The sequence below is a fragment of the Phocoena phocoena genome, chromosome 4, assembly GCF_963924675.1.
Source record: "Phocoena phocoena chromosome 4, mPhoPho1.1, whole genome shotgun sequence".
NCBI lineage: Eukaryota > Metazoa > Chordata > Mammalia > Artiodactyla > Phocoenidae > Phocoena > Phocoena phocoena.
The window spans coordinates 88,007,666-88,032,471 of NC_089222.1; the positions used below are offsets into that span (position 1 = coordinate 88,007,666).

Below are 24,806 nucleotides of genomic sequence, written 5' to 3' on the forward strand. Positions count from 1 at the left end.
CAAGATCCCACCCAAGACCCATGGAGTCAGAATCTCTCTGGAGTGGGAGTTGAGAATAAAAAACTTGAAAAGCTCGCCTGGTGATTCTATCAGACACCCAGGCTTGACATTCACTGCCATAAATGTAAGATTATCCTTTGCTGACAAGCTCTCTGACTTCCGGGGATCAATTTCTCTGGTTGGTCTTCTACTACTTTCAAATCTTCAAATAATAATCTGGTGCACTGCCTTTCCCATATCTGGGTAGAAGCTCTCTTTACCATCCTTTGTGTTCTAGGAATGCCTCCTGCTCTTTGACCAGCTGAATAATCACCACTTCTTTGTAGAGAAGAAAAATATTGGGGCGCCTTGCTTCTTTATCATGCCTTCTAGTAAGTAATTAGATGAGGATCTTTAAGTTTAATTAGAGCATTTCAGACGTGCACTGGGTCACAGAGTTCAGAATAAAGTCACTGAGGCAGCAAAATCACAAGGAAAGAGATATTTGAATGAGAAAAGGTTAGCAGGATGTCTATCCAGTGTTAGGGGTATTTCCTCCTAGGCAGCATTAGATTACAAGATAATCTAAGGGACCAAGTAGGAGAAAATGAGCTGCTTTGTGAGGACTGGGGACAGCCAGTTGGCTCCTTATCTGGAACACCAATTGCTGCTTGACTCTTTCTTAGGTTTGCTATTTGGGAGTTAGGAGACCTCAAGTGAGCACACGACAGTTTTTAGTTAAGGCACTTTCATTACCCATTTCTTGCAATTTGGAACAGTAGCCATATTTCTGAACTCAATTAAAAAGAGTTTAAAGCAAGCTTCTTGGGAAGCTGGTCTCTAAATAAGAGAATTCAAATCACACACCCTGAAGTGATACACGTCATCACAACACAATGGCACTTCAGATTATGAGGTGACTATACGTAGAGCCACGGAGGGAAGAATGAGACAAGAGTGAAGTGAAGAATAAGAGAAAGAGAAAATCTTCTTTATCACACCTCTGGGTGGCATCCGGGGAGGTGGGGATGGTGACCCAGGTCAAAGAACGCCTGACCTCCACTTGTCAAAGCAGGACTCGAGGGAAACAGGCTCCCAAGGAAAACCCTGTATCCCTGTAAATGTCCACCAAGAGCACGGTGTGACAGGCACACTGCTAGGCCCGATGCTACAGACAGGAGGAGGCTGGAATCCTCCTCGGGACTCGCTGCCTAGCAGAGGAGACCCAAACCCCATCCTGCAACCAGTGGTTTAACAGAAATACATGCCAGAAAGTAGGGGCAATTAATTCTATCCAGGGGTTTCAAAACTTTCATTTAAAGGTCAATTTGTATCTCTGTTTCAGGGATAAGAGAGAACATAAAGAAACGAAGTCGCTCAATATTCTGTGATAACCTAACTGGGAAAAGGATTTGATAAAGAATAGAAACATGTATATGTATAACTGAATCACTTTGCTGTACACCTGAAACTAACACAACATTGTAAATCAACTCTGCTCCAACATTAAATAAAATTATTTTTTTTAAAAAAAAAGAACGCCTGACCTCATAGATTTAAGAAAATCTCTTCTTCTCACTTCCCTCAGGTACCACCCTGCCCTTGGTGGGCCCTTTAACCTTGAAGCCCATTAACCCCTCCAAGTCTGTTCACTGAAGGCCACCCTCCCACCCTGTGTTTACTCACACCATTCAATGTATTGGTGCCTCTAGGCCACGTATTCTCAACTGGGTGACTCCGCCCCAAGGGAACAAAAAATTGGTTCTTGGGGGAATGAAAAAATCTTACTCTTTTTATGTTCAAGGTATAAAGAGAGTACCTAAACAGATATACCATACAGTGTATCTGTGGTATTAAAATTTCATCACTGCGGGGGTGGGGATAGTGAGAAGGAGTGGCATAGAAATAGCTAAAAAGACTCCTTAGTTTGGCCACAGAGGAAAAAAGGCTGAGAAATATCACTCCAGACTGAGCTCCCTGGTAGCCAAATGGACAGCTGACGTGTCTGGGTTGGATCTCTGACCCTGCACCTCTTTTATCCTTAACTGGCATGTCTGTCAATGCCACCAGTGACTGTTTCCCACTGGACACCATCCATAAGGTGAGTCGATATTGGAGGGTTCTGTTCTCATCCCCTGCCCCCAGAACACTAATGGGTTGAGAGCCAGTTAATTTTTAAATATTCCTACCAGGCTTCTCCAGGCCCAGCAAGTCATTTCTCCACCTACATAGCCCTGAAGGACCCAGAGTTGTAGTGTACAAGATGCCAGTTTAGCAAGAAGAGATTTACCAATGGTAAGTCCTGAGCCCTGGCTTGATGAAACACTGTAGCTCCGGATAAGCTACATGGAGAGTTCCCACAATGGCTAAGAGCATGGTGTCTGGTGCCAGGCTACCTAGATACATACTCTTGGCTGCACTGCTCACTAGCTAAGTGACTGAAATGCTGTGCCTCAGTTTCTCACCTGTCAACAGGGGACAACAATAGTACCAACATCGATGGTTTGTGGTGAAGGTTAAGTGATTCACTTAGGTAAGCATTCAGAAGAGTCCTTGGCCAACAGAATGAACTCAAACATATTATTAGTCTTATTTCATTATTAAGGAATTTGTGTTATCTTCTACTTGAATGACACAACCTGAGAAACAAATAATTCTAGTTTTTAAATAATGTTGTGAAACCTCATTAAACATTCATATTCAGGGTTCTGCTGTGGCAGTTAACTGAGAAAAAGGAAGTTTGCAGCTTAAGGGATTTATTTTAGGTTTCATCCAGAATTAACATCAAAAGGAATAAATTAAAATCACAGGATTATGTAGGCTAAGTATAAATTGGCACTAAAAGTATAATTATAAACAATCTCTAGTCTGCTCCTGTGTCAATAACAGGAATAAATAAACTCAGTGACTACAACGCAATTTGAAAATATGGGAGAGAAAGTTCCAAGGATATTCTTGAACTTTTTACTTTTAACATCATAGAATTAGACATCCACAAGTGATTTCTATAGAAAAACAAACACAAAAAAACCAAATCCAACCTATCGCTAAAGGCATGTTGGATAGCTGATTTTTGTTGAAGGAAAACCTATAATCCATTATTTGAAGCTCGGTGCTTTGTGACCACCTGGAGGGGTGGGATAGGGAGGGTGGGAGGGAGGGAGACGCAAGCGGGAAGAGATATGGGAACATATGTCTATGTATAACTGATTCATTTTGTTGTGAAGCTGAAACTAACATACCATTGTAAAGCAATTATACTCCAATAAAGATGTTAAAAAAAAAAGAAACAGTAATACTTCCCCAACTCTTCAAAAAACCTATCAGTTTTAATAAATACCAGTAAAACACTCAAACACTTATATAACCATCCACAACGAATCTTTCTATAACAGAAAGCATTAAAACACCAAACACCAGAGTTTTCTTGAAGCTTTCTTCAGTATTCTGAAGTCATACTTTCAGAAGTTTTTTTTCTGTATTTCTTGCACATTTAAAATACTAGTGCACAGTTCTTAAGGACGTGAGCATGACCGCTTTATGTCAGATCATCTCCCTCAACATTCTTTATCACTGTTTTTTCTTTGCAAATATGGGCTTTTCAGGCCTCTTGGGTACACCGATTTTATTCAAAGCCTTTTCACTTTCTTAGAAGATATTTCTACTCAGTAATGTGGCAAGTTGAGAGCACTAATGTACAATTGAGCCTACTGAGAGAGCAGCTGGGCCATGGATGTGACACATTTCTCCATCTCCTGGCCTGGATGTACCTGCAACTTGAATGTTTTTGCTAGCCCACACGTGTGAATTTGCTATGAGATTTTTTCATTCAGGTAGTGAATTCCAGGTAAAACAAATCTTATTATAAGTTGTTATAGCAAATGTTTAAATAGCAAAACTTCATAGTAGGGATACCTATAGAGGTGTTTGGAACTAATGTCTCTTAGTTGCCAAAGCATTTATGTACACGTCGACGTGTATATGTTGACACTAGAGCGGTCCGTCTGAAATGAAATCCGGATAAAACTTATATTCAGGAGGAAAAAAAACATGCTTCATTTACTTGGAAAAGTATATTTAAAAGAATTGAAAAAAATTCACTATTTCACAGAAGTATTTTTACTAATAAAAATAAAGATGTTCTAATAGACATAATCATCATTCTGGAAAATTTCTTTTAAAGACAATTATTATTTTGAGCTTATTTTTAAAAGAGCCATCTAAACTCCAGATTTTTATCAGCACTTCATCATACTACTGCTGTCAAAATTAAGATAGTATGGCTCATTGCAGGCTAGGTCTTAAAACATATACTGAATGTGCGTGCATTTTCTGTTAGGAATAGTCAAAGTGTTCAGTTAGGGCGTGTTTATTTTATCTCAGTTTGAACTTTAGGTCATATGATTTGTAATCTCATATTCTTTCTCTGATTATTAGCCTATACCATACCAGGTGAGGCCAGAATAATGCAGGCAGCTTGCAAGAAAACAGGTGCAGCCGTTTTGCCAGTTACCCAGTGGAGCTGATGCTGCATAAAATGGTACTGAATGTCCAATCTATTTTTCTAAATTCATGTAAAATATACATAGCAAAAAATTATTCTGGGAAAATGAATAAGATCTTAGCTGCAAAAACTACAGCGAGAGGATATTAAAGATGCCCAAGCACAAAAGACCAAAAATCTTGCTTACACTCTATCTTAATGAAGCTAGGTCATTCAGATAACCAGAAGGTGTCTGGGCTGGAATAAAGGGTCAACTAGATCAAATGATGGTCAGTGCAAACAGCAGAAGAGAGAGCAGTATCAGGCTTTATAAAGAGAGAGAAAAGATAAGTGTTCAAGCCAAAAAAGACAGTAATGTTCTCCCATCTCCAAAGGAGGAAAAGAAGAGAGAACAGCCCTCAGGTGGAGTTGGGAGCAGAAACTGAGAGGTCTAGCTGAACAACAGCTCTTCCTCATACTGTCCACCCACCTTGGAGAGTTCTGCGAGATAGCCTGGTGATGTATTAATCCATTTTAAAGGGTTGAATTTTTCTGAAAAAATAAGAGGAATTTATGCCTTGATTTACACAGAGCCCAGAAGATTCTATCTTCATATAATTTCTAAGAACTCTTTCAAAAGTATTTCTTAGAAAATGAGCTTAAAAATGAGGTTTGGGCCCTCAAACCCACTGTCTCACTAAAAGTGTTTGCATTTTAATGAACCTGTGATTTTTAAGAAATTAAAAAAATTTTTTTCAAAAGTTCTAAAACTAAGGCAATCAAAACATTCCCACTCAAGATCATTTGAACAAGAAGTCAGGATATTCTTCTAAGGTTTGGAGAGACCACTACTCTCAGACTCAAATGGTGACAGGGAATATACAGGGACACCTCTCTGGCCCTTCAGAGATCATGGGTCCAGCTGGACTCCAAACGCCCTGCTGCTTGGCTCTCACTTCCCGAGGAGGCTGTCACCAGCTCCTGTCCCTCCCTGGCATCTTCCTGCCTCGTGACAGCAGCTCTGGCAGCACCGTGGGCTTCCAGGGAGAGCTATGTTGAGGGGCACAGTATCAGAGTGGTGGCTGAAGGGACCCGTCAACAAGGGATGTAAAAGTATCACTGGGATAATCTACAAACTTGGTGCCAGCTGATGTAGGTTTTCACCAGTGACTCCTTACAAAATGGGCAGGATGTTTAAAAAAAGAGAGAGAGAGAGATCTCTCTTTAAGGCACATAGTAAACTCTTTATCTTAAATATGAACATGTGATAAGGATAAAAAAAGTCATTTTCAGTTCATGCAGAGAGAATCCTGGTAAGTGTGGTATCTTTTGTTTGCTCGGCACAAATGAAATATTCATCTCTGGCATTAACGGCTTTTGACATACTTGCAGCAGTATTAAGCAGTGGGTGCGGGTGTGCAAGTCTGCAGACAGAAGCTTGGAAGGACCTAAACTGATCTGCCGAGAAAGGGGAGGGAGCTTGAGAGGCCAGGAGGAGAAGGGGAGAGAAGGAGGGAATCCTAGGGCAGCAGAGCTGAGGAGAGAGAACTGGGAGAGGAGATAACCTAATGCGGAGTTTTCAAAGATGTAAAATTTCACCTCAACATTTCTCTATAAATCACGAATAGATATTTTTTAAGTGACAGTGTGAGGGGTGCCATGATATTAACCTGTCTAGAGCAAACACACGTCCTGCCCATCCCAGTTTTCAGGCCCCCTCACACCAGGGGGTTCTCCTCTGCCAGACCGTCCCTCCTTGCCTCAACTTGCCCAGTGCCTGGCCCAGAGGGGCAGACCTCAATTGGGAGTGGAGTGGTGTCACATAAAGATGAGGGGAAGGTGGAAATGTACAAGCGGAGGCTTCCCTCTGGTTGAGATGGACTTCCTTCATGAAAAATCTTTTTCATAGTATGCTGGCGTTAAAACTGGAACACAGGAAGGGTAAGCTGGGACGAAGTGAGAGAGTGGCATGGACATATATACACTACCAAATGTAAAATAGATAGCTAGTGAGAAGCAGCCGCATAGCACAGGGAGGTCAGCTCGGTGCTTTGTGACCACCTAGAGGGGTGGGATAGGGAGGGTGGGAGGGAGAGGCAAGAGGGAAGAGATATGGGGATATATGTATATATACAGCTGATTCACTTTGTTATAAAGCAGTGACTAACGCACCATTGTAAAGCAATTACACTCCAATAAAGATGTTAGAAAAAACAAAACTGGAACACAAGGGCTAGTATATAAGCATCGATAAACAAGACACAGAGATGTTTAGGGGCATTCTAAGGAGAAAAACCATGCGTAAAAAGACAAAAGCGTAAAGTAGAAAACGAGTTGAACATCAGAAACTGTTTCACAAATACTATCGAGGTAACTACAGCAGCTACAAAATGTATTGTTCAGTTAATCCACATGAATAGGAGACTTTCAAGTATGAGTCAGGGGATATCTTTTCACTCTTTGACCGATGATTGATGTCCACAAAGGGAGCACAGCGCGGCCAGCGGCGGTCTATGGCTATGGCACTGCCGCGTGCTCATGCGCCGCCGAACTTGGGGCACGCTGCCGGCGCCAAGAGGTTCCAGCTCTGCTCCTCCGCAACCACGCGAGGGCCCGAGGATGAACTTTCCATCAATAATAAATTCCCCGGCCTCACGTGCTATATTTGTCTTATGTGAAGTAACAGATTCCCCAAAAGGATGAGCGAGGCGAGCAAACTGACCAGCCTTTTTTTAATCTGCTCTTGCGGTGCGATAAACCTCCCAGCGATTGTGGTAAGTATGTGGATGACAGTGTCCAATCCAAGCTTTCCTTTCCTTTTCCCTGGTTGGGTGAAAACAAAGAGAGGGGCACAGGTGAGGGGTTCCTTTCGCCCCTACCCGCTTCCCGCTTACACACTATTGAACTGTCTTCCTCAACTCTCCAATGAGCTAGTGGAAGAAAGATACAACCACCAGACTCCACACTTCCACTAACATTTAAAGGTCAAGTCTCCTTGTATTGTACGTAATGATATCTCCCTCCCACATGTGTGAAAAGGACGGCTGTGAGAATTACTGGAGGGAGGAGGGAACCTTTGAAAGTTCACTGGGGCAAAAGGACTCGATTTAGTGCCATTTTGCCGGAACACTTAAGCTGAGGTAGCTTGTTTCATAAAATAAGAAGTTTAAGGAAAATGAAAATCAAAGAGTGAATTCATCCAGCTATTGTTTTTCACCTCTGTTCTTTACTTATTTTAATATGGTTACCCTCTCAATAAATAAAGACTTCTTAAAGAACTGGACCAATGCCCTAAACAAGATCCGGTTTTCAAACTTTATCTTTCAGAGCAGAGATTTTTTTTTTGACTGCTGGGCCCTTAGTGCCAAAGACCAGGTGTTACCTCTGAAAGAGATTCCATCTGTGGGAAATCCATTAGGCCTAGCTCTGTTTAAACTTCCCCATCTAAAGGAAGAATTTATTTTGGAAGAATCACATATTTAGCATGTTATTCCTTTAAAAATGTACTTCCTCTGCCCCCAGAGCTCATGGAAACCTCTTCACCCAAGAGCTAAAAGCATCCCAAGGACATTCTGTTCACTCCACAGCATTCTCACTTCAGTTCCTTCATTGTGAACTTGCTGGTGAGACCTCACGTCCGAAAATAACTAATAATTTCAATTTATTGTTTATTGTTTACCAAATGTCAGGCTGGGCTGACTTACATGATTGCATTTGATCTCTGCCAGTCCTGCAGGGCAGTGATTATCTGTATTTTACAGATGAGGGGACAGAGGTTCAGGCTGGTTTTGCAACTGTTACCAAGGGGTACTAAGATTGCCAGTGGCTGCCCGGGGACAGAAACCTAGGTCAGCCAGACCCGAATCCACACAAAACTACTCTAGGGATGATGTTATTGTCTTTACTGATGAAGTAGGTCAAATGCATTGTGCCTCTACTTCCGATAACATAATGATCACAGGATTTGTCTTCAGAGCTGCATGTCTGACCTTTCACCCCAATGCAGTAAAATTGACGGAGAGATTAAAGTGATTTAAAATTTTGTAAAGACATAAAGAATTTCCATGTAGGGACACAAGAGGGCACTCTAACCTTCTTTCAGTTGAGGACACAGTTTTTTTGTGTGTGTGTGTGGTTGACACAGCTCTGAGCCTTGAATCCCAGGGCTGGTTCTGCTCTGATCACTTGTATGAACTTCAGCTTTTAGGTTCAGACTGTAGCTCAACTTCTCCCTTTGCAAATTTAGGAAGGGGGGTGAAGTGAGCTTTAGGGTCTCTTCCATCTAAAGAATCCAAGGATTCTAACTCATTAACAGCGAATTAAAGGAATATATGACCCTATTTTAACAAGGATTATTAATCACTGCAAAGAAGTAAGATACGTTCCTTTCATACTTGCTACACTTAAGACGAATATGTGCTTATAGATTTAACTTACCATATTTGCAAAAAGCAAATCATTCTCAAGCCTGACAGTGGTATTTATTTACTTTTGGCTCATCTGAGAATTTTGTCAAATTGCTGGAGAACTTCTCTCCCATCACACCGACTCAGGTTGGCCAGTGATGAATCTGCACTGCGCTGACTGAACACACCGGCCAGTAGCTCATTTCTCGTCTAGCATTTAGGTGACAGTTCCCTTCACTCCAGAATGACTGGCATTTCATTGCTTTGTGGGACATTTCTATGGAATTTATTGTGGGGACTTTGGGAAAAAAACACCTTCCTAATCACATAGCTTGGGTTGAAAGTTTTCACAGAGAAGGGTTACTTTAAGATTCATTTGACAAACTGCTGAATGGCTGAGATCCAGGGAAGCTCCTCAGCTAGATTCCCCTCAAAACAAGAAGGGTTTTTCTCTTTCCTGGTAATGGAGGACTAGGCCAGGAGCTCTGACAGGGGAAAGGGAAAAGGAACAGGGAAAATCCAACAAGGAGCAATGTAAATTACACCAAATGATGGGTTTAAAGGAAATTTGTACATTACACACAGCAGGGGAAGGAGAAGGCAAACACACCCACCCCAGAAGTGGAGTGTTCTGACAAGCACATGCCTGCTAAAAGCCTCTGCTGGTCTTTCCACCTCCGAGAGGCAGAAAGACGTCTTCCCTGCTGGAGCCTTGCTGGGCCATTACTACACAGTCCACTTAAACCACTGGGCTGCTTTTGTTCTCAGTCAATAAAAAGCCTCCTAGACGTTTGGTCTTGAAAAATAAAAGTGGCTTGTTCAGCTGGAACAGGTTAGCAGGCAGTCCTTCGAACACAACCATCCTCATGGGCGCTCAGGCATTAGGGGCCTGGCGTGGAAACATATGCCTCGGATGAAAAGAACACTGCTCTTTATTCCAACCAACACAAGGAACTGAAGTTACAGCTCAACACTAGGTCAGTCTCCAACTCTACGAATGTCTTTTATTCAGATGCAATTAAATGAATTTGGCAAGACGAAGTTTTTACAATCCTAGGATTGTTATCAGGATTTCTGTTGCAATTTGCTTATCTACTGTGTCCCTCAATTTCTTCATTTGTAAAATGGAGATAATGTTAGTACTTACATCACTGAGTTGCAGAGATTAACTGGGTTCACATAAATCAAGTAGAGCATATCCGGCGCCTAGCAAGTGCTTTATAAGTGTTGTATAAGTAAGCTCGTCTTCTGCCTATTATCATTATTATTATTATTACTATTGCTGCTAAAGCCTTGGGATACCTTGAGAAGACTCTGCCATGCAGTTATAAGATTCTGTCTTACTCTAGGCACTATTACTCACTCTCTCTGTATGTCCTAGTTTCTCTTTAAATTAACTAGAAATATCTGCTCTTTAAATTCTTTGTAGATATTTCAAGATTTCATGTCTCTCTCCTCTCTCGCTCTCTCCCTTTTTTCCTTTGAACCACTCTACAAGTATACAGACACTGAGTATACAGAGATGACAAAATACAGTTGTGTATGGCGGAAAACAGGTCCTGATGGCATATAACGTGTTTCGCTATGGAGGTGTGCACAGAAGTAGTTCTTGAGCTGTTTCTTGCAGGATGAATTGTAATTGGCCAAGTGAAGTGGGCAGTATTGGGAGGGAGAGTGATACGGCTGAGGAAGGAGCATGTTTCAAAGACTGGAGATATGGAAAGAGACAGCATATTCTCTTTCAGGGTGTTCTTTAGGCCTTGTATTGATTGCCACTGGTTCCCCAGAGTCTATGAGATAAGGCATCAAGTGCTCAACAGCACATTGAAAAGCTCTCTCAGTCTGTCTGTCCAGTGCTTTCCCATTTCTTCCTCCTGTTGCTTCTACAGTAGGCCATGGCAGCCCTTCTCTGTTCCCCGAAGGTGCCCTTGCTTTCCCATCTCTGATTTTATTCATGTGGCTCCCTCTGTCTGGGATGCCCTCCCCCCTTTTCGGAACCCCCATCCCTCAGTGCCGCTCAGGTGCCCTCCCAGAGCAGCTGTCCCCTAACCCCTGCCTGGAAGTAACCTCTCCCTTCTACTGGTCCCTAGCAGTTTGCTTGTTCCTTTACTGTGATACTCAACCTCATTCTGCTTTTGTTGGTTTTACTTGAAACTTAGTATCTCTCCTCCAAGATTATAAACTCCACCTTGTTAATTTTTTTTAAGATTTCCTAGAGTATCTAGTATGATGCTGTAGGATCAAAAAGGATTGTTAATAATAATAGATATATATCCAAAATTTATGCTTGTTTTGTACTAGGCAAAATTCTAAGCCCATTGTAACCATCATCTTACTTAATTCAACACATCGGTTGTGTAGTAAAAAATTTAACCTTGCCCAAAGAGGGGTCTGGTCTTTGTCCTTGGCCTCTGGGAGGTAATCTCTTAAACCCTTGGAATATCCTACCTGATAAGAGTATCTTCGTTTACCTGAGAGCTTTGGGACCACATCAAAAAGTCTAAGGATGAGATTTATGGTGAGGGTTTCGAGTCATGAGAGAACAGGCTTGACCTCTGGGGGGCTGGATGCTGAGATCAGCCATTTGGACCGTCAATAAAGACTCTGGACACCAAGGGTCGGGCTAGCTTCCCGGATTAGCAATACTTTGTGCATATCATCACACATCAACACCAGGACAGCAGCACTGTCCACAACTCCAGGGTAGAGGGCAACTGGAAGCTCCACATTTGGGATTTCCCTGGACACTTCATGTGGCTGATTGTAGCTGTAATAAATAGCAATTGAGTATAGCAGCTTTCAGTGAGTTCTGTCGGTCCTTCTAGCAAATTATCAAACATAAGAGTCACCTTGAGGACCCCCAAACTTGCAACTGGTGTCAGAGTGAGGGTGGTCTCGTGGACTGTGCTTCCTCTTACTTTGCACTTGTGAAATAAGTACTATAATTATGTCCATTTTACAGATGAGAAAACTGTATGACAGAGGGTTAAACTTTTTATTTGAGGTTACATAACTAGTAGCTAGGATTTGATCCTAGGGCCACTAAAACAGAGCCCATATTCGGAATTACTTCTTTTTGTGTGTGTGTGTGTGTGTGTGTGTGTGTGTGTGTGTGTGTGTGGTACGCGGGCCTCTCACTGTTTGTAGCCTCTCCCGCTGCGGACCACAGGCTCCGGACGCACAGGCTCAGCGGCCATGGCTCACGGGCCCAGCCGCTCCGCAGCATGTGGGATCTTCCCAGACCGGGGCACGAACCCGTGTCCCCTGCATTGGCAAGCGGACTCTCAACCACTGCGCCACCGGGGAAGCCCGGAACTACTTCTTTATACTGCCTCCAATGTGAATAAAAATTAAAGATAGATATAAGATAAAAAAATATTAAGAATAGGCATAAAAACAAACATGTCCTTAAAGGCTGAAGATGTTTAGGGCAGCTTTTGTAGAAAAGCATATCATATTATGACTCAGGTATTTAATCTCTATGAATATTGCAATAAATTTGATCTCAACAGATTGCAATTGTGCATATTAAAATATCTCTATGGCCTGAGCTAAGAAGACACTTATTTGTAAAAATATGTATGAGAATTGGGCCTTATGGTTATTGAATATAGCAAAAGATTTGTTTAAAAAACCCACAAAAAACCCTTAGAGTCCTTGGGAACAATCTCATTGTCCCTTGCCTTTCCATTTTAATTACTTGTATGTGACTCAGGTCATAATCATTTGTCTGTGAGCTCACGTGACTCAAGCAGATTTAACTGCTCTTTGCCCTGTGCTGCTTGGAACACTGGTGGTAATTATCTCCATGTCTGTCCCTGACAGCTGACTCTGAGATTTTGAGGGTGGGATCATATCTAATTCATGCCCATATCTCCATATTTAGTAAGTTTCTGGCATACAGTATGCACTGAATACATGTATATAGAATAAGTGCAAGCATGCTTACTTAAACGTACAGCTGTTTAGAGAGTTGCTTAGGGCAGATGAGCCTAGGTCTCCTGATCCTTTCCCAAACTTCTCTTTGGTCCATTCATCTTCTTTAAATAGGCAGAGTTCACTCTCTGCAACTTCTCTCCCCCAGCACCTGTACATCCCCAGTTTCATTCATCTCTATTTGTCCTTCTAGCTTGAGTTATCTGGGTCGATGAAGAGGGATGTGTTGGAAAACACAGAGGACAAATATAAACCAGAAAGACTGACTAAAGGAGCAGCTAGAATAAAATACTGCATTGAACAAATTAAAAGGAAAAGTCCTAGAGAGTAGATTTCCTCCAACTGAAGCCCATGTAAATTATCTTTTAATAACATCTCCTTGGGGCTTCCCATCTCACGCACCTAAATTAGGTCCTTGGGAAAAATCAGCATTTGTAGAGAACTTGACTCCACATGGACAAGTGCGGAAAGGCTGAGGCATCTTTAGGATATACAAAATATGGCCAACATGGATCCAAGGTTCAAGATCAGGGGACAGCTTAGCAGTTTTCCAAACCAAAGAATAATATCTTTAAAGCTTGCCAAGCCAACGGGATAAACTTGACCCATCATACTTGATTATTTTCCATGGGGCATGTGGGACAGTATGAATTATAGCCATTATACTGTCAGCAAAATCTGAGAGGGCCATGTGGCCAATATAATTTTTAATCAGTTGCCTATTTAACTCATAATTATTCACAGTACAGCAAAGCAACTGTGTTTTGAAGCAAGGCAGAACATTTGGAAGCAGAGGATGTTGATCAACATATTTTTCATGTTCTGAGAAGCCAAGAGGCATCCCACTGTCTGAGGACAGACATCAGCCTGGGAATCCGGAGAGCTGGTCCTGGTCTGGCCCAACTGGCTAGATGAGCTAGAGAAAACTGAAGTAAATCAGAGGTTCTCAGGGTGCTTTCAGACCTGGAATGTTGTCAAATGAAGTATTTATATATAAAAACAAGTGCAAGTAGAGCTTCTCTGGTTAAAGGCCTGTCCAGACAGTCCCACTTCTGGCCTAGAGGTGTCCTTGCGGGGCTCAAGGGGGAGTCAAGCCTCCCAAGAACTCTGCAGGGCATCAAGGTAATTCATTGCTCTAGACAGTCTCCAAACCAGCCCCAACAGCCTATGATTTATGTGAGTCAAAGGGTTTTCAATCCCATGTATGGGAGGCATTTTATATAGTTGGGGATCTATTTTTCTTTGAAAGACTTTCTCTTCCTTAAATGTCCAATAGATGCTAATACCCAAATAAGACACTGTATAGGTAATTCATTAATAAGAAATTCCTCCTCTAGTTTGCTAATTATCACCCTGCTCTGTCTCTGAACAGATGGCATCATCTTTGGTAAAATAACACCTCACAAAGGGCACTTGGTCATCCTCTGATGAGCCTTCTCAGTTCTGGGATAATCATATTTTAACAACCTTTCCTTTTAACACAAAAGAAAGAACAATACGAAGGTTTAGGGAAAACAGGAAAATGTTTAGGGTAGAAGAAAAAGTTAACACTAAACATTCTATTACAAAATTCTCCTGCTTTTACTAAGCCTCTTGGTGTAACCCTGAATGTCCATGTGTAAAATAAATCGTATTTGATAATGTGGTAATGTAACTAAAAGCTTCCATTTCACAGCTGGTTTGTGGTGTACTGCACAGAGCTAACCCCTCCCCCGCCCCAACCCCAAGCTGCCAATACGGTAGGGGAAAGAGTGAAACAAATGACAGAATTCATGCCGATTAAGCAGAACACTAAATGAGCTTGGGAGGGTCATTTATCTGGGACCAGAAGTTGAAGACAGATTTCCTGAAAGAAGTAAAATTTTAGTTGAAATCCAAAAAATATATATATAAAAAAATGAAGACACTAAATTCAAACTCAGATCACCTTATATTGAATATGACAGTAGCTGTGAGGGAGGGTAGGGGGTTGGGCAAATTGTAAGATTTAGCTCTGAAATCATTCCCACTGGATGCTACTACGCTTTCTCCCAATTCTGTAATGTCCCACGGGTACCTCAAACTCAGCATGCTCCAACCTAAGCATGCCTGTTTCCTTCCATCACCCTTAAAACTGCTCCCTCTCCTGTATCCCTATTTCTGGGAATGCCATCCCCCTCCTCCCAGCTACCCAAGACAGTTATACTTTCTCTTTTACCCTCCAATGAGTCGCCAAGTCCTGCTGATACTTCCTCCTATATATCTCCTGTGCCTGTCCCTTTTCCTTCATCTACACTGTCACTGTCTTCCTCAGGTCAGTATCATCTCCCACCTGGATGACCTCAGCAGCAGCCTAAGTGGTCTCCTTGGTTACAGTACTTCTCAACTCGAATACCTTTTGTGGACTGCAGCCAGAGTGATATTTCCAAAACACAAAGCTGCTCTGTCATTCATCTGTCTAACACCCTTCCCTCACCTGTTAAGGTAAAGCTAAATCACTTTAACATGGCTTAGGAGACCTCTCAGTATCTGCCACTTTACTCCTTGCCCCCTCTTCCTTGCTTACAGTAAATAAACTACAATGAACCATTTGGGTTTGTTAAGTGGGCCATTTTCTCTCTTCAAGGTCTTCACCCAGATTGTTTCCTCTCCTAGGACACTCCTAGCCTTGCTGCTCTAATCCTGGGGGCTAGTTCCTGTGTCTACTTCAGACTGCAGTATATTCATCACTTCCTCCTGGGGGCCTCCCTAGACTCGCAAGTCTTCTTAAGATATCCTTGCTATAGGCTTCTTCCACCAGTAATCTCTACCTCTCATCTTACATAGCATATTGTATTATGACTGTTTGATTAAATGTCCATTTTTCCAACTAGACTGTAAGCTTCTGAAGACAGGAAACATGTCTGTATTGATCATCACTGAATCACCAGTGCCCAGGAGAGAGCCTGGCATATGGAAGGTAATCAACATATATATATTCAACAGAATGAAAGAAATAATGAATTTCTCATATTACCCCTCAGCATCCCTAATAACTGATGGGTCATTTTGTTTCTCCTCACCCTTATGCCATTGTTTTAGGGCTTTTAATCTATTCCTGACCAAGTCTTTCAGTGGCTGCTTTTTGCCTTCGGGATAACATTCAATGTTTAATCTTGGCATGATACGTAAGGCTCATTAGCCTACTTTCCCAGCTTTATCTCCATTACTTTCTTTAAATGAAATCGATGCTTGGGTTTCCTCAAGGAAACCCTATCTCTCAGTCCTTGGTACCTCTGCATTGTGTCACTCTTCTCTCTACCTGTAGCACCTGGATACTTACTAATGGCTCTTTTATGATTCAACCCAAGGGTCATCTCCTCTAGGAAGCCCAATCTACCAAGCTTTCCTCCTCCTAACAGTAATGGAATAGGTACAGGTTTTCTAAGTGTTATTGTATCCTATGCATTTTTCTCCATGGTGTTTGAATTTTGGCTTTCCTCTAAGATCAGAACTTCATGAAGAGCAGGGAGAAGAATCCTATTTATCTCCATATTCACCTAATTTAACACAGCACCTTACACAAAAGGGCACTTGATAAATATCCTTTGAATAAATACTTTCCCTTTAAATGAATACATTTTTAAAGTACAGGCAATGAGAACCAAAAGAAGCAAAAGGAGCAAACAAGCACCAGTAATTTTTTTTTAGCCAATCTGACACGACGTGCACATATAATTCTTAGGAGGATCTATATGGACACCTCCTGCCAGGACGATCACTTAAACTCAAACCCAGGGAGGGAGGGAGAGAGGGACACTGTCTTCACCTTTATCTGTTCAGCATGTTTTTTTCATCTGGCTTCAACTGCACTTTCAGAATATTGTTTTCAGCATATAAGCTTTCAAAGCGTACATGTTCATAAAATATTCCTCTCAGTCTGCCAGAGTCTAAGATTTCTCAGTCCCATCATTAATGCAGATGCCTTCACACTCCAAGACATTTGCATTACGAGGTACAACTGCTGCCTATTTTTTTCTTTATTTAGATTTCATTAGGTCCGTACAGAGAAAAAAAATACTGACAGACTATCCCCAGAGAAGACATAATACCTTCCAGCCAACAGTTCTAGAATAATTGGAAATTAATTTTTAAAACCCTGTTTTTCTCTTAGAAAATGTCAACTGCTTAGTAGACAATGAATCCAAAAAAGAATGCCGATCTTTCATAGATAATACAAGCTAGACACCCCCCTGAGAGCAGTGCAGGCCTCTGTGGCCAAACCCATGTGATCTGGGAGCCACCTAGAGATCTCGTAATGCCATCCTCCCAGGTATTGTTTGAGCCTCATGGGCATTCAGCAATATAACCCACATTCCTATAGATGTGAGAAAGTGGAAGGACTCCTACTTACCCACGTGCGTGTAAATAGACAGATTTAGTCACAGTTCTCCTCCACCTAAGTTTGGTTCTTGACATGTGTTCAAATTCTTTTCACACACACAAATACGCCCACCTATTACAATGTCCATAAAAAATCCCTTCTCTACAGGCCTGGTTTGAAACTCTAATTAGGGTTAGTCAGCATTTACAAAGTGGTTTGTGCTTTTCCCAAAGGCAAAGTTACAGGAGCTGAAGCATTTCACCACCATTCCCTCTAGTGTGCCTGCAGTTATAAGCTCTTAGAGGCTGGGAAGAGGTGTGGAGCCAGCCCGTCACACAAGGTAGAGGTCAGGTCAGAGCACGTGTCAGAAACCAAATCCTCAGCCTCAGAAGCTCGTCTGAAACAACAGCAATGCAGGTGACAGCGACAGGCTCCTAGGATCTGAAATGTCAGTGGGCATGTCTTGCAGGATCTTTATAAAGGCGAAACAATAGCAGGCAGTAGAATTGGGGATCTCTTGAGGGTGAGGCTAAGGTCATGGCTCAGTGTGTGCGCATTGTGTGTGTGTGTGTGTGTGTGTGTGTGTTGGGTGATGGGTAGTATGTGTGTGTTTGTGTGTATGTGTGGGTGATGCATATATCTGGAGGGACAATGAAGCTATTCTGCGGCTGGGGAAGGAGTTATATATGTAAAAAGATTTGTTTAAAGGAAAGTATTTTGTAATATTCCTTCTCTTCATCTGGGAACAAAATGACTAGGTTAAGAGGGTAAGTGATGGGGCCAGGAGGAGAGCAGAAGCAAAGTTAGCAATATGGTCCTGTCACAGAGACTTAAATTTTTCCCAAAGGTTTTGGATGGCTGGAGATGACAAAGTTTGACAGCTGAACTAGGGATGGGAGGACAAAGCAGCTAAAGAGGATTTTCTGGCTCTCTTGATCAGCTGCCCTCAGATTGCATTTAAGACTCATTTGGTGCTCACATCCTGGGCAACCCTCCATGTAGCCTTCCCTTAACTCGAAGTCCCCTTGAGGGGATGACCATTCAAGTTATCCTGATCTGATCAGACAGAGAACATTGAGCCACAGGGCTTAATTGGAAGGTCAGCTCCTTAACTAGATTGCAAATTACCTGAGGGTATAGACTGCATTTTACACCTCTGTTTTTGTTGTCCATTTCAGACACAGGCTTTCAATAAATGACTATCATGATTAATTTTTTTTAAAGACACATTATTTTGTGACAGACACTGTTCTTAGCGTGCAACATGAATTAATTTAATTCTCACACTAACCAAATGAGGTAGTGCCATTACTATCTCTGTTTTACAGAGAACACTGAGGCACAGAGAGGTTAAGTAATTTGCCCAAGGTCACAGAGTCATGAGGTGCAGAGTTGGGATTCAAAACCAGACAGTGTGTGTGGCTTTAGCATTAATACTCTAAACCAATCCATGATTCTGCTTCTTACAGACATGGGTGATTCCTGAGTTCCTTGTGGCTTTTGTGTGATTGGGGCAGGGAAACGATCTCAGGAAGTGATGAACCTTCTTAGAAGAGAAACCTACTAATGCAAACACTAAATCATAGCCTCTTTTTATTCCTCACCATGATCACCCAGAGGAAAAAAAAAAAAAGAATAACAACAACAAAAACCTATTCCCACTTAGGAGGCCATTTTGGTTCCGTGTGATTTTTTTCTTGATTGGGTCAGCCCTGGTAGATTTAGCTTGGTCCTTGGTTTTCCACAGCCTCAGATTCTGTAGGACAATGAGTCTCTTCTAGGGCCAACTCATGGCTCATGATATCCCCAAAGGGAGCCCACCTAAACTTCTTGTTCCAGAATGTATCTTGCACCCTTTTGGGTCCCCATCTCTGTGAGATGCACCTGATCCAACTTCCAGAAGCAGGATTTGAGTAATGATTCCCTACGTCCTGCCCCCATAATGATTTTGTCTCCCTGTCACACATGTGGGGAGTGAGTGAGGGACCACAGGAGAAGAGCTATAGAAATTGCCAAGTGGTCAAAGGCAGGACTGCATAGGAAAAGGATAGGATTCCAGAAAGGTGAAAAAGGAGAGAAGGGAATGTCATCAGCAAGATGAGAGCAGAGAACGCTCCGGGAATTGGAGAGCAGTGAGGAGGTCTGAGCAAGGGCTGACACTGGAACGGGAGAGGTTGGGATACAGGCCAGGTCAGTGGAAGGAAGGGGAACAAGAAATGAGAGCAGGCTGAGGCTGCAGCCAGACAGGAAACATGAGACGCTTACATTTGACAAGGGAAGAAGGAAGGCAGAAGGGATGCGGGGTGAAAGAACTGTTCCTAGGGCAGAAGTGACACAGAGGTCTGCTTCTGACCCTTCTGACCATCTTACTCTGCCTGAGAATTTCCATTTCTAATGGGGCTCAGTGATGAGTCTTATCTAGAGCTACTGGAAAACTATGCAAAAGATAACAAGAAATGGATTGGAAAATATTCCGAGTGTCTCATACGGCATTCCCAGAAGGAGAACCTAACCTATCTGTTCAGTTTAGCTCTGATCACAATTGAAAATGATGGTGTCTGCAAGCCACTTTTCCAGCATCCTTACTTTCCTGTTCCATGCACTAAAAGATCCACTCAGCAGTTACCAGTGACAGAGCTGCTACCCTGTACTAGGACTTAGGATTGTAAGGGGAAATAAGCCATGTTCTCTGTGTACAAGTTGTTCACAGATGATGTAGAAGACAGATACCTAGAAATAACAATGTGTGGAGAAGTGCAATGATAAAGATATTAACAAAGCGTTGCTGAGAGGCAGCAGAGGGAGTCCTCCAGCCATTTCCCCAATATATCTCCATCCCTTAGCTTAATTGGCTTATTTCAAGTGGAAAGCCCCCTTCCCAATCCTGACCCCCAGGCCACATTCCTTGAAATTTTTGACCATTTTTCAAATCCCACGTCAAATGCCATTTTTTCAACAAAGTCGTTCCTATTCTTAAAAGCTGAAATTAATCTTTCCATTCTGTGTTTCTGTAACACTTTATTTACATCTCTGTTATAATATTCACCCCAATTAGTTTTTTAAAATCATGTATGGTGAAGATATGTATACACATATATGTGTGTGTGTGTGTAAACCTCTCTATCACCAGGATGTAAGCTCATTTGATAGCTTGATCCACCTTTGGGTCTGCCACAGGCCCGAGCATGGAGGTTTCTTAAAACGTACTCAGAGTCTGTTCGATTTGAACCACTCTACAGTCGATTTTAGGATGCTAAAGTGAGAAGACCTCGCTTCCTTCTGGCAATTGTGATTCTTTGATTGCACATGCCAAAAATAATTTCTTGTTCTGAAGAGGTACAGGAGAAATGACCTTCAGACAAAAATGACCCAGTCATTCTTCTATGTTTAGAGGTGAATAGGCAAAAAACAAAAAAAAAACCCTTCAAACTAATCAAAGAATTTTTAATTTGGAAAGGACTCTACATTTCATTTAATCCAACATCTTAATTACAAATGAGGAAACTAAGTCCTGAGAAATTTGGATACTTCTACAGTGTCACACAGCCAGAATCAACAATATCAAATTTCGAGACCCTTACGTTCAAGGTTCTTTCCAATAAACCAAATTGTTTACCTTTGTTAAAAGGAAGGGAAAAGCATGATTAAAAAAAGAGAGAGAAATAGCACTAAAATATACAGAGAGGAATTCATGGAAAAGCTGTATACATTATTGAAAAAATTTTTCCTATCAGTCCCTTTGTCCATAAAGAAAACCATGCTTTCACTAACATCAGCAAAATTGTTCGTAGAGTTCAAAGCTTTACTTTAAAAATCTGACTTTTGCAGTTTCCAGATGTTTTTACCCTTAAGGTCTCCAATTATTCTACACAGTTGGCAGGGAGAATTGTTCTGAGGTTCTTCTCCAAGATATGCCAATATGTTTGGGTGACAGTGGTCATTAACAGGTGTTCTTAACAGTTGTGGAAGTGAAATAATACATCAAGGCTTTGTTGAGAGGTGCAAGTTCACACTTGCTCTCTCCCATCATGACTTAGGCAAATGCAGCAGATGCACTCAGATCTGACATAGTTTACTCCATCCCGGTTCTGCTATTAATGTCAGAACCCCTGCCTTTTTTCTGCTCTTTCCCGCATCACTCCTACCCTACTCCCACCCTGACAGAGCTGACCCAATATTACAGACGCCCTGGGGCGGCACACGCAAGCACACATGCACATACAGAATAGGTCTAAGCTCTAAATTTGAATTGAAAACTTAACTGGATTCCAATTCCAAATAGGAATAACTTACTGGGTTCCAGTATATATATATATATATATGGATATATATATACATATATGAAAATTATATATTTATATTACAGATATATAATATGTACACACATCTGTGTGTGTATCTAGCTAGATAGTGATTTATAATTGCTCAGGCAAAAACCACCTTGTTTTAAAAATTCTTTCATTTGCTGCAGAGGATAGACTGTGAAAACTGGTTTTCAGTTAGAGAATTCTCCCTCCTCCCCCCAGCTGCTCTGCACTTCCCAAGGCCTCCTTAGGGGCACAGGGACAGTGAGTGGGTTTTGGAGCCAGCTACATAGGGGCTTAAATATTAGTTCTGCTGTTTACTACTTGTGTGATCTTGAGAAAATTACTTAACCTCTCTGGACAATAATTTTCTTATTTCTAAAATGAGGGTGTTCCTACCCATCTTGGAGGTGTAAGGATTTGAGGTAATGTATGCCAGTGGGTGCTGCATGGGACTGCTCAGGAAATAATAGCTATTATGATGAAGGTGATGATGACGGGGAAGAGGAAGAGAGGAAGAGGGAGCAACATGGTGGCCTCCACTTCCTGAATGCTGTCTGTATTTCAGAACCTCTCAGTAAGTCTTGGCAGAACTCGACTGCCAGTCCTTAGCCGGGGAATATTCAGCTTGAAGTAGGGAAGGGAGAGCCAGTGGTGAGGCAGGGGTGCAGGGGTGGGGGAGGAGGGGGCATGGCTGGCACTTAATATGTGATTTTCCTGTCTTGAGCTATATATATATATTTTTATATATATATACACACATACACTCATGTTCTTTCCACTGCTGGGAATAAGGCATTCATAGCAATGAGTGCCATATCTTTTGAGGAGTCAAGGACTTTTTTTTTTTTGCTGAGAAGGACTGGACTTCACAAAGCAGGGTGAACAAATTCCTGTGTTCCCACGGTGGCTAACCACAGAATTTCCAGCAGGCCCCACTATCGACAAACTCTGGCAATTCTAGTAACCGGGAGATACCCTATATATTGCAGAACAAACGCCCAGCTCCTTTCTGGAGTCATGGGGTCAGAGTGCACAGCCACACCATGGGCAGAGCTGCTGCTGTGGTTTGAACTGTCCAAAGTACAACAGGAAGGAGGAAGCCCCAGCCTACCCAGACGTGCCCCAGTGATAGAGCCATTTAGTGCCTGCCTAAGATGCCATTCTGTTTGCAAACACATACTATTTGCTGTAGCACCTGACGAAACAATTCCATCAGAAAGACATATGACTCATGTTAAAAGATGCCTGTGCAACATTTCAGCGATGACTCCACAGGCGTCAATTAAACATGGAAAAGACCTGTTCTGAAGCATGACCATATGGCATTTCCCAAGGAGCTGTAGTCAATGGCTGATAAAACACAAGGGATCATGCCTATAAAGAGATTTAGCAACCCTCTCCTTGCTCAAAAGCAACAAGAGCCCATGAGGACAATGAACCTGGAACCTCCAAAAGAAGAGGCGACTAAGGAAAGGCTGCATCTGAAGCCAGCATGGCTCTTCCTCATGCATAGAAAGCAAAGACCCGGGGTTGCGTGAGGTCGTCTTGTCTGCCACCAAAAAGCAGACAGATCCCAGGGATGGCTGGGAGTTTTTCTGGTAGTCTAGGGGTGAAGTCAATTGTTATGGCTACAGGTGAGAGAAAGGACTGGCAGTGGTCCATTCCCCTGCTCCTGGGAGTGCTCGCCAAGCATCAGAATCTAGGACTTTGCCCAGCACATGAGACCAAGTTCACTGTAGTCCAAACCTCCTTCCCTAGAAACCAAGCTTTAACCAGCTTTTGAATGGAAGGAAGAGGACACACTTAACAAATCTAATGAGAGTGATGTCACAGTACAAAAGCCCCAGGAGAGAGGGAGTGGCTGGTGCAGAAGTGCTTTTCAAGGCTTTGGTTCTAGATCAGCCAGGCAGACACCTGTATATATATATATAGACAAAGCTTCAAACACCGCCACCCCATCACACCTAATGCCTGCTTGTGATGAGCACCTGCATTCTCAATTTCTGTCTTTTCCAACAACAATAATATGTGTCTTTATACTCAGTCCTAGTTCTGAACCTCTTCTTAAATGCTAATCTGTTTCTTGTTTCTCTGCTATGAAAAGTCAAATAAATGAGAAAGGAAATACTTTACAGTGTTAATGTTGATCCAGATCTACAACTGTTAATGACTTTTTACTCATTACCCTTGATCTCTCCTTTTAATTTTGAGTGATTCAAGAAACGCACCCCTCACATACCCTGGCCCCAACATTAAGAAGGTAATGTTCTTAGAGTCAGTCTATTAAGTAAAAACAAAACAAAAAGACCCAAACAAACAAAAAATGGCACTTCCATTCTCGAGTCCCTTTTGCCAATGATGCAGCGCACTTAAATCTCTTTACAGCAGCTGCTTCAGTGTTAAGTTTTTAGTTAGAAATAAGAAAGAGGTTTAGTTAAGGTCACTGACAATTATTTTCTCAGCACAATAGAAAAGCAGCCCAACCCATTAAAAACACTAAAATGGCAGAAGCAAACACAGTGGGAACAAGTAAGAATAGAAGAATACCTGGGATTGCCAGATTGGAAAGGGGGACGTTGTGGAGGAGAGGAGGGAGCGAGGCCATCCAGTCAGCATTGCAGACCTCCAATGTCTTTGTCCCGCTGGGACTGGGGGAGCAGATGGTCCCCATCCTGAGTTTCCTCCTTACCTTCCTAACTGCTAGCATCCCTTTCTATCAGTCAACTGTCAGGCTCAGCCCAGTGCCACTCACTCAGCGATCATAATTGCCCGGGCTCTCTAACACTTCAGGGCCACCTTTGTCACACCAGTCTTGCCAAAAGGCCTTTCTGCCGGGGTAGACGGGGCAAAGACGTGGCTCCCTAGCCCCCAGCACCTGCAGTCCGCACCCTCTCCGGCCCAGCCGCTGTTCCCTTAATCTGCTTAGACTCGGCTCCGTTAAACTTCTTACGTTCCCCCTCTGGAGCCAGGGAAAGGTAGGCCCCTTGAGATAAATCTTACAGAAACTGAACGTCCTACGAGCAGCCACGCCCAGAGCCACTCACACTACAGGTACCCACACGGCAGAAAGACACGCCGGTGGGTCTACATACACGTGAGCGCCCGGACGCACCATCTTCAGCCTGATTTACGCTTTTATGTCTGTCACTGGGCTGGCACATAAGCTGGGCCTGCCTGCTCTCCCTCCACCGGCTCCTCGCACAGGTTCCGCTGCCCTGTGGCTTCCAGAAGGCGCTCAGAAGTGTAACGCAGAAGGCGCTCAGAAGTGTAACCTGCGGCGCCCGGACTCCCGGCGGCCCCGCCCCACACTGCCGGGCAGATTTGCCGGGAGACGCGGCTCGTGATTGGCCGCT

The 24,806-nt window shown here is 42.6% G+C and overlaps 1 protein-coding gene across 1 annotated transcript in view; it reads right to left on the reverse strand.

Moving 5' to 3' along the window:
- The window catches only part of PLCXD2 (phosphatidylinositol specific phospholipase C X domain containing 2), a 42,544-nt gene extending 18,384 nt beyond the window's left edge, over positions 1 to 24,160 (reverse strand). Inside the window, exon 1 of the mRNA XM_065876918.1 lies at positions 24,001 to 24,160. Coding sequence (XP_065732990.1) covers positions 24,001 to 24,160 — 160 coding nt within the window. The remainder of the gene's footprint in view (positions 1 to 24,000) is intronic.
- Positions 24,161 to 24,806: the final 646 nt, after the last annotated feature.